Genomic DNA, 13,341 nt, shown 5'->3' with positions numbered 1-13,341 from the left:
AATAGCAGCAAATAAATTGAGGAGACAATGTATTTCTCAGGCTTACCCATTTCGTCTGACATTCATTGCATTTCAACGCAAACCCAGTAAAGCTGGAAAGAAATTGATACTTAGATTGATTTTACATGGAAAAATAATATTTCATAATATTATTTTTTTCTCCGTATAATTGCAACAAGCACATTTATTAAGTATTGCAAATTATAAATTAATTTAAATTTTAAATTAATTCAATTTTGCAACTTGGCAGATTGCTTCTAAATGTGATATTGTCGCACATGTGGTTTCAAAAAAGTATGTTGTCTAGGTAGATATTCAGTTTTATTTTTTATGCCCACTAAGCTGCATCATTTATTTTGTTTTCCTGTTTAAGAGAGGCATTCCCACAGAATGATGCTGCCAACACCACCTACTGGATTTAAACTCGGCAGCAGCCACCAAGGATTACCTCCTAATCTATTTTAATAATGAGCTCCTGTGCCAAACTTCACAGCACAAAATACAACCTCCGGTCTATACCTTTCAAAGTAAATTACTTGTAAATAGCCAAATGTCGCCTTTGATAAAAAATACTACATCCTCCAGTAGGACATAAAGTATAAATTACTTTCCTAGATATTGTAATGTGTGTGAATACATTTAAATGTTATAAATAAAGTTTCTCATTAGGCTCTAAATAAACAACGCTCTTATTTTGAGAGACCCGAAACGCGTTTCCGTTAGCCGTCGCTAGCTAAACAAACATGGCTCTGCTACTTTTTCGGACAACGAACCCTTATGATACTTAGGCACGTAGAAAAAAGGGAAACATGCAACAGATAAAAAGCGTCATGTTATTTGATATATGACACTTTAATTTAAGAAAAGCGGTATCTTTGTTTTATTCGGCCCAGAGAAGCCCTTCGTAGCCGTGTTTACATGCAGCTAACTCCATAGTTGGCTAATGGAAGCTAATTGTAGCAAAATGGACCTTGGAACAATGTTGTACAACAATTTAAAAGATGTTACATGGAGCACGACGTCCCTACCTTTAGACCAGCTGGTCAGTACATATAAGCTGCCCCAGATTGTCAAACTGGATAACGGTGAGTAACATTGTGACTACACTGACTTCTCAAGCTGTTATCTTTGCGTTGGTGAGCAGAAAATTGAGTCTTGTGGTTTACAATTAATGCTGGACTTGGTTGTTTAAAATACATTTTTAGAGATTTTCTTTGGTAGGACGCAAATGGTGCATCTGCTTAACAGGTCACACCATGTTAGGCTGAAGAAATGTATGTAAATGTGAACAATAAAAATGTTCTCTGAGGTGGTGTCACTGTGTTTATGCTAAGAATGAAAACCAATTCGTTTGTGTTGAAGCTAGACTATGCAGGAAAAAGTTTAGAAATTCTTATTTTTTAAGCACTACAGACCGCTCGGAAATGTGATTTTAATATAAATGAAGCATGTAATGTCAATGGAAATAACTTTTTGCCGCAAAAAGTAAACAGTTTGAGAATGTCTGCTGTCATAACTTGTTTCACAGCATCCTGTGTCTTAACAGCATAAATCATGTAGCCTTTGTCTGATCTAAAGATCCACATTTCAATTTTTTTATTATTTATTTGCCACTCCATAACTTGTGCAGGCCAGTCAGTTGAAGGGCTTCGAGACAATGACTACCTCTTGATCCATTCCTGCCGTCAGTGGACAACTATTACTGCTCACAGTCTGGAGGAGGGACACTACGTGATTGGGCCCAAGATAGAGATCCCTGTTCATTATGAAGGTAAGCTCCAGCAACAGGCATTTTTTGTTTGATTTCTCTATATCAGTTTACTAGTTCAGTTTGTAACCCACATATGAAAATTTCGTCCCAACCAGCTTCCATTTCATGACTATTTAAAAACAATTTGTACCCATGTCTGCAAAATGGGACTGCAAAATATTAGGAAATATTAAGGGTTTTTTTGTTTATATGGTGATGAAACCGTTGTGATTAACCAACATTTTCTATATTTTCCATCATAATAATATCCCCACAACTTTTTGGGGTTTTTGGTTTCCTTGCAGCTTTGGTCAATTTGTCCCCCAATGGTCAAAAAAGTCCATCCTGCTGGCCATATGTAGTACTTGAAGACAGTGTTAGTGTATTTATTTTGAAATGTATTATTCTACCAAATATTTCATCTAAGCCGTCCTGTGAAATATTTTTTTTTTCTCCACACACTGACCCTGCAATGCCGGTTGTAATTCGAAATATTTAGTTTTATTGCTATTGGTAAGTATTTTTGATGAATTGTGAAGGTAAATGTAACTCTAAAAATGATGTTATAAAATGACTAGCAGCTCTGTGTGATTTGTCTTTCTACCTCCACCTTTGTTTCACTTCATACACAAGGCTGTAGCAGTTTGTATTTTGAAAATCCATCACTTCTGGAATCGACAGTATGGTCGACTGTTCATCACTTGGAGAATATTTTTGATACGTGAGCTGACCTTTCTTCTTATATTCCTTTGCTTATTTGTTTGCTTTTTTTCCAACTTCAGGTCAGTTTAAGCTGTTGGAGCAGGACAGAGATGTCAAGGAGCCTGTGCAGTACTTCAACAGTGTGGAGGAGGTGGCCAAAGCTTTCCCTGAGAGGGTGTATGTCATGGAGGAGATCACTTTCAATGTTAAGGTACATTCAACCCGTTAAACGGACGTTGATTAAAGCTGCTTTAGGCCAGGTTCCATAGGAAAGGTGGATATGAAGATATCTCCTCAATAATATATCATAATATGTAGAGAGAATTTGTGGTAACTGTGTTCATGAGACTGTAGCAACGAGTAAAAACAGTAGTACATATAATTAGAAAACTATCAGAAAGAAAACTATTAAATGATCCTGGTCATACTAGCACCATTTATTTCTTCAGCAAATTAAGGATTTTTAATGTGATAAAGATGTAGTAGTTATAATTTGTGGACGTTATCAGGCTATCTGCTGAGGTTGCTAATAGAAATGTCATTGGAGGGGATGTTTATTTCCAAACAGGCAAATTATTTTTTTCCCCTTTTTTACTCTTTAAGCCAGCTGACTGGCTGTGCGCAGCAAAGGCTGGTCGAGGAGTGACGTCAAATTCTTTTTATTATTGCTCTCAGTAAAAAGAATCTGAAGTGTAGTAACAGCAGGATGGGAAAATTTGCTGTCTTGAAATGTTTAAAGCCTTTTGTTTATCTTGATTTTGATGACTTCCTGCTAAACTATGAAGCACTACAAAGGACAGCATTCCTCTTAGACATGTTTTATGCTTGCCTTAACTCCAGCAATAAAAGGAGTGTCTGACGAGACAAAATCATCCCACCGGCATTCATGACAATGCACACCGGGCATTTTAGTCCCAGTCCTTAATTCTCACTCCATTATTTAATATTTTGTTTGCTTGTTTTTAAAGGTTAAAGTAAAAAAATAATAATAATATTTTGACACTCAGCCAGTTTCTACCAGACTATAGATAAACACATAGGTTTAACTAATTACATTTTAGGAATGTTGACTGGACCAGTTTGTACCTGCATACTGTTTAGATTCTCACCTAATAATAGAAAAGCATCAGCCATGAAGCTTTAGATTATAAAAACTCATTTGAGCAGCTCTATGAACTACAATCAGTCATAACGCCAGAAAACAAGAAGAACTGGCCTTCTGTTGGTAGAAGAATTATGACAATGGCAGAATAAGGATGGAGATATTTTTCTAGGAAAGATTACAATGCCTTTAAATGCCAGAGGATGATGTCACTACATTGTAAGGGTAATTCGCTATATAGGAGTTAAATGGAAGCTGCTCTCCTGTGGATGTATTTTGTGACATCACCTCAGACACAATGCTTCCTTGTGTGATATCATGAAAAAAAAAAAAAAATCAATTGACCAAGTATCCAAAAAAAAGTTGAGATGTGGATACATCTGGTTTGTCTTTGGATTCAATTTCCAGATGCCTGAAAATGCCGCATTTATGTACAAGCACCATGGCTTGTAGCTACCTAAAGATTTGGGAAAGATATCCCAAAGATGAGTGTGTATTGGTGCAAATTTCACATTCATTACCTTTTGTTCACAGATGGCTTCAGGGGAATGTAATGAAGACACAGAAGTTTACAACATAACACTAAGTACTGGTGACGAACTGACTTTAATGGGTCAGGCGGAGATCCTTTACGCCAAGAGCTCTAAAGAAAAGTCGAGGCTCAACACCATTTTCAAGAAGATTGGGAAGCTCAACTCCATCAGCAAGATCGGCCGCGGGAAGATGCCCTGCTTGATTTGCATGAACCACCGCACCAACGAGAGCATCAGCCTGCCCTTTCAGTGCAAGGGCCGGTTCAGCACCTGCAGCCCGCTGGAGCTGCAGATGCAGTATGGCGAGCACACCATCCGGAACATCGTGGAGAAAACCCGACTCCCAGTCAACGTGGTCGTGCCCGGCACGCCGCCCCGCAACCAGTACGATCTCCACCTCATCCGTGAGGGCCACCGCTACAAGCTGGTCAACATCCAGACCAAGACGGTGGTGGTGTGCTGCGTCCTGCGGAGCAACAAGATCATCCCCACCCACTTCCCCTTCCACATGGCCATGCCGAGATTCATCGTTCCGGAAGAGCTGCTGCAGGGAGAGCTGTGGCTGGAGACCATGGTGCACCGCTGGTTTTCCTTCTGCCAGGAGCAGTTCGACATTGACGACTACTCTCGGGCCGTCCGGGACGTGCGGGCCGACTGGAACGAAGACGGCAGTAGCCCGAAGAAAAGCAGCGGGAACGGCAGCTGTGGAGGGAACGGCGGGAGCGGCAGCTCCAACGGGTGTCCCGGCCACAAGCAGGTGCCCAGCTCGTTGACGTACGCCAGAGACGAGCTCACGCAGTCTTTCCACCGACTTTCGGTGTGCGTGTATGGCAGCAATCTGCACGGGAACAGTGAAGTCAACTTGCAGGGGTGTATGACGCTGTGCGGAGACTGGGCTCTTCCGCCTTCCGACGGCAGCCATTCAGAATCCGGAGAGAACGAGCATCTGTTCCCTGAGCTGTCGGACTTCACAAGCCAACATGCCGATCTCAGCAAGTTGGACGTTCCCTATGAGGAACTGTGGTTGGATCACCTGAAAAGGCAGAGCCCAAAGCCTTCCTCAAGTGAAGGCGTACGAGTCGCCAACGATGACTGTGCGACAACGGCCTCACTGTATCCAGTCACATGTCCTCTTAGTGCCAGAACCAGTTTGGACGTTCCACTTACTCCGCCACCTGTCCCACCAAAGTCTGAAGCTGTGAGTAGAATGCCATTCTTTGATACACTCTGTGTGTTGAGTGAAACAGAGTTTGACTCTGTTTGACTCAATGGAGTCAAACTGCTTCTGTTGAGAGTTTCACTCTTCAGTGTCTTCATGCTTAGGTTTTTTTTTTCTTTCTTTAATTGATGAATATAGAATTCTTGAGTATTTTTACTTCAAGGTCAACATCATTATTGGGATTTTATGTTGCACTACAACACAAAGTAGTTTATTTATGTGAAGTGGAAGGAAAATGTTCAGGCACCTGTTGTGTCTCTGTTGTCTCTACCAGCTTTAGACTTTTAAAGGTAACCCATCTATCTTTGAATAATCATTTTTGAGTCTTACCAAAAATCCTTAATTGTATTTATCTCTGGACTTTGACTGAACCGGTCTAATTCACAAATATACTTTGATCTAAACCATACCATCGTAGGGTGACTGTTTTCTTTGACCTCTAATTAGTTTTCTTCCAGTATCGCTCGGCCTTTAGGGAACCAACTTCCCATTGGCACTTGCATTACTACAGAAAGTTTCAAGTATGAAACTTGGAACTTTCTGACTGTTTTCAAATTAATCCAATATCCGTTTAGGTGAAGGAGGAATGTCGTCTTCTGAACGCTCCACCCATTCCTCCCAGAAGTATGAAGCAACTACCGTCGGTGCCCATCCCGTCGAAGCCCCGCCAACAGGACACTCGGTCTCCAAGTCCAACGCTTTCCTATTATTCCTCTGGTCTCCATAACATGTAAGAATCAGAAACATTCTAGGAGGACGGCGGGAGATTTAATAGAATTATTTGGCAAATGAGTCTTGTCATTTTTCATTAGCAGTGGAGCAACTGAGCAAGAGGGAGCCGAGCTACAAGAGCAAAGTCACGTCTGCTACCCCTGCAGCTGGGGTAACGCCAGCACTACGGAGAAAAGAGCCACTTCGCCCAGCGGAGGACCGCCGTTGGAAGGTGTGTCGTCCCGTCTGTCTTGGCCTAACAACTTTATCGGAGGAGACGCTCACTGCACGGACGAGTTCGTGCCTGTGAGCTGCCGGAGCTACTTCAGCTACCCCAGAAAGAGGACCCCGAGTTCCTCGAAAACCTGCGCAATCAGTCTGGACGACTACGACGGCCGAGAGCTGGCATGCCACCGCGGGGAGTTCAGCTTGCAGAAAGGCCCCACGGACCAGATCTGCATTAAATCTTCAAGCTACAACTCGGAAATGTACCGGAACAAGCCTATAGAAGAATCGAACACTAAGCAGAGCTTATCCTGCCCAATTTTACCACCAAGAACACCTAAATCCAACGCCATCAAGAAGTGCCCAGATTTCCCGACGGAGTCCGTCTCTGACGAGTCGCAGCGAGCCGCCGTTCAAACCGAGCTGGGCACCAACGAGATTTGTTCCAGCTCTGCAACTCTAAACTGTCCCTCCGTCTCTCCCACCGCGCAGTGGCAGCCGCCTTTGAACTTGTCCGGCATCTCCATCGAAGAGGTGTCCAAGTGTCTGAAGTTCATCGGCCTGCCCAACGACATAGTCTCCCTTTTTGTGTCCGAGAAGATCGACGGGAATCTCCTCCTGCAGCTCACCGAGGAGATTTTGTCAGAAGACTTCCACCTAAGCAAGCTGCAGGTGAAGAAACTCATGCAGTTCATAAACGGGTGGAGACCCAAGATATAACGGTATGAAACACTAAATCTGGTTGTAAAAGCTGAGAACATAATGCCTTCAAGTATACACGCTATGCACAGCGAGCCGCAAGCAGGCTTGGGATTTTTCTTTGATATGTTGAACTTATTTCCATCGCTTCGTCGCGAGAAACGAACCGCGGTTCGGTCGTTTCTTCAAAACCCTCGGACTGTCCGTGACTTTAACTGAGTGAAACAAATAGGCACTTTCATTATAAGGCGTTTATTAGTGTGTTTCCATCCACAACCCACTAATTGTTCATGACAAAAATGTTTTTATTAGAGTCAAATTAAATACAAACGAAAACAAATGTGAAGAGCTATAGGATGCTAGAATCTTAAACTATTAAGATTTTTAAGAGCACAAATTACATGCGTGTCTAAAAAGTAGCATAAATAATTTTTTTTTTAGAATAAACAATGTTTTTTTTTTAAACTAAATCCAAAAATACATTATTCACTAATTATAGGGAAAGTTCGTGATTTTAAGCAGTTTTGTTGCAATATAAGAAAAACTTTTTATCTTACCTGCAATAGCCAACTTTCACTGTGTCTTCATTTAGTATAATTTTATGTCAAATTTTCAGTTCAGTCTATTTTATTCAAAATGGCAGTGTACATAAAAAAAGTAAATGCAACACAATTCCAGTTTAGTTGGTCATCGAATCAAGAGCTAATAGCTAGCCAGACTAAAATCTTTAATAAAAAATAAAGTCAATCCATGTTAATATGTCATAATAAGCTAGTTAACAAGAATACTAATGTTGCCGTTACCCATGTTGCATCGCTTGAAAGTTATTTAATGCTAGAAATAAAGCTAATCTTTAATTTTTGTACAGAAGTTGTGCTCTCTGTGGCCTTCTATATATTTAAAATATTTTTTTTGTTACTTGAATTTTAGACACAAAATGAAAAAATAAATAATTTCCAATAATACTTTATGATCTCAGCTCACCCATGTTTTCTACATTCATTGTCTATGCAGACTGCTCACTTTTCTGCCCATTGTTATTATCCATATATGGTACTCACTTCCTGTTTTTGAGAGTGATGTAGCTACAAATAATTTTTGTCAAAAAGTGCTTTTGAAATTTATCTGCTTTGAAAAAAAACAAAACAAGAGATTTTACAAACATTTATGCTCTTGAACAAGCATTGAAGCTCCAGCCTCCACGTCCAACTAATCAGATTTTATGCTAAATGAAGACACCAAAGGAGTTAATCTGCTGCAGGTAGGATATTAACTGAACCTCGCTTCAGAAATCCTGAACTGTCTCTTTAATATTTTGTTGGAGAAGCACCAATAGTATTTACGTGTCTGTAGTATTTGTTTCGTAAGGACAGGGATGCAAAAAGAAAAAGCTACTGTGCAAGTCGAAACATAAAACAAAAAAAATTGATTTATGTTTAACTTTATTGTGTTGCCTGTTTTATTTGATACTTTTTAACTCGGTTTTAGCGGCGGTCTGCAGCAGTCGTTTCTTTTTTTGTTTTTGTTTGTATTTTTACTCCATGTTTAAAATACAGGGAGGTTTTTAAGCTCATCCTTCAGCTTTTTTCGGTACTGTAGTGGAGTTCAGGTTTCTTCGAAAAATCATCAGCTGTGGCATTAAGTTACTATGAAAAAAATGTGTGAATAAATGCGAAATGAACAAAAACATGCATCACAGAAAAGTATTACATGCAAGAATATTGGTTCATTCTTGGTTTGAGAAGCTTAATCGTTTAGTGCATATAAACCCAACCTCACTTTGTTTTCGGAAACGGGAAACACACTAATCTTTTATTATGCAAATCTTGTTTCCGTTCGATGCAGTACAAAGGTTGTAACGAATTCCACCGACGTAAAGCGAGTGAAATTCTGTCCCAACTCCAAAGCGAACATGGAGCTGAGGCACGACGCTGTTCATCAACAAGGATAAATTATGCATCATGCACTTTGGCAGATTATACTTTAATAATGCAGTCGATTTTAAGCGTATTGAAGTGTCTTTTTTTTTTTTCTTTTTTTTTGCGAGTAAATGCACTAGATGTTTTTTGTTTTGGTTTGTTTTTTTCAAAACGGCAATGGTACGTCTGTTTTCTCGTCACTGTTTGTTCCAAAGTGTCCTCTAATGCAAAGAGTCTCTCAGCGCCTTAACCGAAAAGCCCTTAAAAAGAGGTTTAGCAGTTTTAATTCTGGCTCCATGTTTCGCCAGTTTTTCTCAAGATGATGTCGACAGACCTCAACGGGAGCCATGTTGTATTTCAACGCCCCCTTCCCCCCCACCTAGTTTTCCCTAAAACTCCTAGGGGCATTGAAGCTAAAACTCAGAATGATCTGCTTTTATGAAATGCTTGTGTGCGTCACTTCAGGTTTGTTTGTGAACGTGATGCTATGGCGCTTTGCTAAAGTATTCATACCACATGAGATGTTTTTCACATCTTCAGTGCATTTTTGAAGATTTCCAGAGTAATGGTGAGTAATTACAAATACATGCCTCATTTTTCACTTTACTTTTTTTTTGTTGTTGTAAAATTATATATATATATGAATGCCAAAACCCTCTCAAAAACATTTCCCTTTTAATTGCACACTACTTTGTGTTGGTCTAACATAGGATTGGTGGGTGCCACGTTAAAAGTGTGAAAACGTTTTAGAGGTGTGAATACTTTTGCAACGCTGTAAATATGCAGACCAGCATCTCGTCAGGACTGTTGAACCCCAACCCGAACCTAAACCCCCTCTGAGACACTTATTGCCATGGGTTGTTACATCTTTTACTTGATTTTTTTTTTTTTCAATGTATAGATTTTTTTTAAAGTCAATAATTACTAATGTTGCAATTATTTTTACTGAGATATTGTGTGAATTCTTGTTGGTAACTGTAAGATGTGGGTTCTTTTTTTTTCTGACTGAAATCATTTTTGATCATTACGGGGGAAACCCCTGAAAGAATCAGTCACACTACATGTACATTAAAGGAAATTATTAATAAGCTTTGATCACGTTGGGTTTTTTTCCCCCATTGTGTTATATGTATGGTAATGTCTTGTATAGTAATGCAGGCTCTTTAAACAGAGGAAGGAACAACATTGCTGCACAAAAACGATGTCCGATACCGCATTCCAAAGGATTTCTCAGTTAAATCTGATAAATGACCTGATCTGTCCCAAACTATTAGTCCATTTTTTTTTCTGATAAAGCAGAAAACAACTTTCTCCCCTCAGGTTTGTTTCATGTTTGTGCTGCAGATCACGTCCGAGCCTTACCAGGAGCGATTGTGTCAATAGTTCTGCTTTCCTGTGGAGTCACAGAGAGCGTTTCCTGTTTGATGACGGACACTTCAAATGTCATAAGACTTCTGCTTTTCTTCCTTAAGAAGAAAAGCAGAACTCTTGTTAAGATGGTATTAATAAACCCACAATTAAAATGTTTAATCATCGTTTTATCCTTGTACAACCAGGCATGGGATTGATAGAAGCGCGGTCAGGAGTACATAATACACAATATCTTACTGTAGAACTGAACCTTGGCAAACTGTAGTTGTGTGAAATTGAGCCTTGCACAAATTGCACAACCCTGTAATTAATTGGAGTTCTAAGTGAAATTATTCTAATGTCATTCTAATTAGTTAACTTAGCAGTCTGCAATAAATTCTTTACTAGCATTTTAAGACATACAAGCTGCAGTACGTAACTTTGCATAAATATAAATATGTTTGCATATTTGTTTAATCGGTCACTCTGTTGTGACAGTATGGTATGAGACAGATAATCTGATTTATTTTTTAGCTCCTCCACCTCCTCCGTGCTAAGTTTCTCCGCTGTCGTCGGTGGCTATGCTAACTAGCCTGAGCATCCCTGGAGAGATTTTGCTGGCGAGAAGCTGTAGCCAAGCAGAGAGCAAGGTGGAGGCACAAAAATCTTCCACTTGATTGTCACATGGGGAATTTTTTTTTTTCTTTTGCGTTCCCGCAAAAGGTTTTATTAACGCTTTGGTGCAAAAAACTGATTGAAAATCGATCTATTTACTGCATGTTTGTGTCTGTTCAGGCTCAGATGGAACGGCACTGAAAGCTGCCCTTTAAACCATTCAGACACAAACACAACAGAGACACAATCAGATGACTGATTACCCCGAGATAACTCAGTAGTCCATGGAAAAACCTTACATAAGCTTGTATTAAAGCAGAAAGTACGGCGGCCACCGTAAAAAAGGCTTACAGTATTCAATTATGCCACATGAACTGATCAGTAGATTATTGCGAGGGAACGCAAAAGAAAAAAAAATTCCTCATGTCCCCTGGAGGGCTCCGTAAAAAAAACCTCACAAACCGATGACTTTGTAATATTTTATTGAAATTCAGATGCTTGCCACGATCTTACAGTATTAGAACTCCAGTGTTACATTTGACCATTTCCATTAAAATGCAGCAATTTCCCCATTTCTATAAAAAACAAGGTTAGCATTTTGATGCTAACCTTACAAGCATTTCTCCTTCACATTTAACACCATTCCAATCACAGAAAGAATTTCTTTCCCAGTAATTACTTTGCATTTGCCTTCATCCACAACAATTATTATAAACACTAAGGACAGTGATTCACATCAGATCCATGGCTCCCATCCTGCATAAACTCTGCCAAGCACATTTGGGTCCATGGCCTGGTCCAGCAGGCAGTCCACCTGCTGCTCCACAGACAGGTTCGCGGCTGGAAGCTTCGCCCGGACATTGTGCTCCTCAGATCCCAAAGCCACTGCCTGCATTCCTTGGAAGGCGGGATCCTTTTCAAAACCCAGCTTCAGCTCCTCGCTGATGAAATAAACACATCATGGGACACAAATAATATGTTTACAAAGTTATAGTAAGAGTCTTTGTAGTAGCTGTGTATAAAAAATGTTCTCTACAAGGAGAGTTGCCTTGCCCTAGATTGTGGGACAGCTATTCTTTCCACCAAGCCTTGGGGAGAGATTTCATAAACCATGTACAATACTCACGAAAAGTTTAGGATATTTGGCTTTCAGGAGAAATTTATGGAGAATGTAAAAAGTTCACGCTACAATTATGACATATCATGAAGGTAGGGGATGTAAGTAGAAGCAAGCAACGGTGGTTTTCCTCAACTCAAACAATGTACTAAAAGAAGTCAACAACAGTGGTGGATATACCACAACAAAAACTGTCAATACATCAACGACATCTCATGCTGTTCACAACAACCTAAGCTCTTTAGCATGGGCGTGGCGTGCCGCCCTTGTTGAACAAACAGTGCTGTGCTTGACGTCTCCACCATCGTTGGCGGCCGTTATTTCTGCTCAACATGAATTGACTTCCATCAAAACAGCCCTGATGGTGTTATGATGTCTCTTGTCTGGTGTAAACACTTCCTTACCCAAACAAGACGATGAAGCCTGTGCCTGGTGGTGTGGTCAGTTACCTTGCAGGTTATTTAGCAAGCTGATCATGATGATGTTTAAGGTTTCAAAGGGTCTGATGTGACACTTGGGTGCCTTTCACCTCCCTTAAATGGGTCAGGAGTTGAATGCCATTCATCATCAGTTACCACAGGGTTCTGGCCTGGAAGTGGCCATCAGTGTGGGATGTATATAAAGAACGTCCACTTCTAAACCTTTCTGTCACTCTTCCAGTCCGTCTACAACCTTCTGATGTCACTCTAAGCTCAGTAGCCACTTCCGTCTGAGAACTTCCTGTTTACAGACCAGTAAAGGTGGGGTACTGTTGATCTGTTGTTAGTCGCCATCTTGGCCTCACAATGTTAAATTATGAACAGCATGATGAGGATGACTGGTTAAATATCAATTCTGATTGAACCAGGACATTGATGGTCGATTCATAGATTTGCTAAGGTAAAGACTCCCATGACGCTTGGAGTGCTAAGAAGCAACTTCATTGACCGATCAACACGTTTCAACTTGTGGCCTTCGTAATTGCAAAATACCCAAATAGTTTGTGTTTAAATGAAAAAAAATACCATACAAAAAAATTCAACTGTACCAATTACGCATAAATAGGTTGATGAATCAGCATTCAGGTGGATGGATCAAACACCTGATGTGAATTCTACTGCTAAGTTCCTTGTTAGAGAACAGCAACTTGAGCAAAAGGTACAGAAACACTGAACAGGTGAACGTTCAGTGCACCTTTCAAAGGTTTAGAGAAGGTCATCTTAAGTTCACCTATTAGGGTTCCTGTGCATCTGAAATTTCACCAGAAAGCCAAAAATCCTTCACTTTGTCAGCAAAGTAAGAATGACCTTCTATTTACACAGAGGTTTGTGTAAATAGTTTGTAAATTTGAGGAATGTTAAGAGGCAAGAATGTTTTTGCCAAACTATAAATCTACCACCTGAAGGAAATGTTGCAGTTC

At 40.1% G+C, this 13,341-nt stretch overlaps 2 protein-coding genes across 3 annotated transcripts in view; one reads left to right on the top strand and one right to left on the bottom strand.

The window, feature by feature from the left end:
* Window positions 1-691: 691 nt before the first annotated feature.
* On the top strand, window positions 692-9,955 carry garem (GRB2 associated, regulator of MAPK1). 2 transcript variants are annotated; one of them, XM_007559828.2, is made up of 6 exons: window positions 692-1,085; window positions 1,631-1,771; window positions 2,533-2,663; window positions 4,089-5,285; window positions 5,882-6,036; window positions 6,122-9,955. In XM_007559828.2, the coding sequence occupies exons 1-6, from the start codon at window positions 944-946 to the stop codon at window positions 6,960-6,962; spliced, it is 2,607 nt and encodes an 868-aa protein (XP_007559890.1). In that variant the 5' UTR covers window positions 692-943; the 3' UTR covers window positions 6,963-9,955. The 2 variants fall into 2 exon arrangements, with proteins under 2 accessions (XP_007559890.1, XP_007559889.1); XM_007559827.2 differs by having other exon boundaries at window positions 6,119-9,955.
* A 1,333-nt stretch (window positions 9,956-11,288) lies between these two features.
* The window catches only part of prkdc (protein kinase, DNA-activated, catalytic subunit), a 38,296-nt gene continuing 36,243 nt past the window's right edge, over window positions 11,289-13,341 (bottom strand). Inside the window, exon 86 of the mRNA XM_007559826.2 lies at window positions 11,289-11,766. Coding sequence (XP_007559888.1) covers window positions 11,562-11,766 — 205 coding nt within the window. The 3' untranslated portion in view covers window positions 11,289-11,561. The remainder of the gene's footprint in view (window positions 11,767-13,341) is intronic.

The sequence above is a fragment of the Poecilia formosa genome, unplaced genomic scaffold (assembly GCF_000485575.1).
Source record: "Poecilia formosa unplaced genomic scaffold, Poecilia_formosa-5.1.2 Scaffold108, whole genome shotgun sequence".
NCBI classification, from domain to species: domain Eukaryota; kingdom Metazoa; phylum Chordata; class Actinopteri; order Cyprinodontiformes; family Poeciliidae; genus Poecilia; species Poecilia formosa.
Note: the sequence above shows the minus strand (reverse complement) of the source record. Positions and strands in the feature narration are given on the sequence as shown.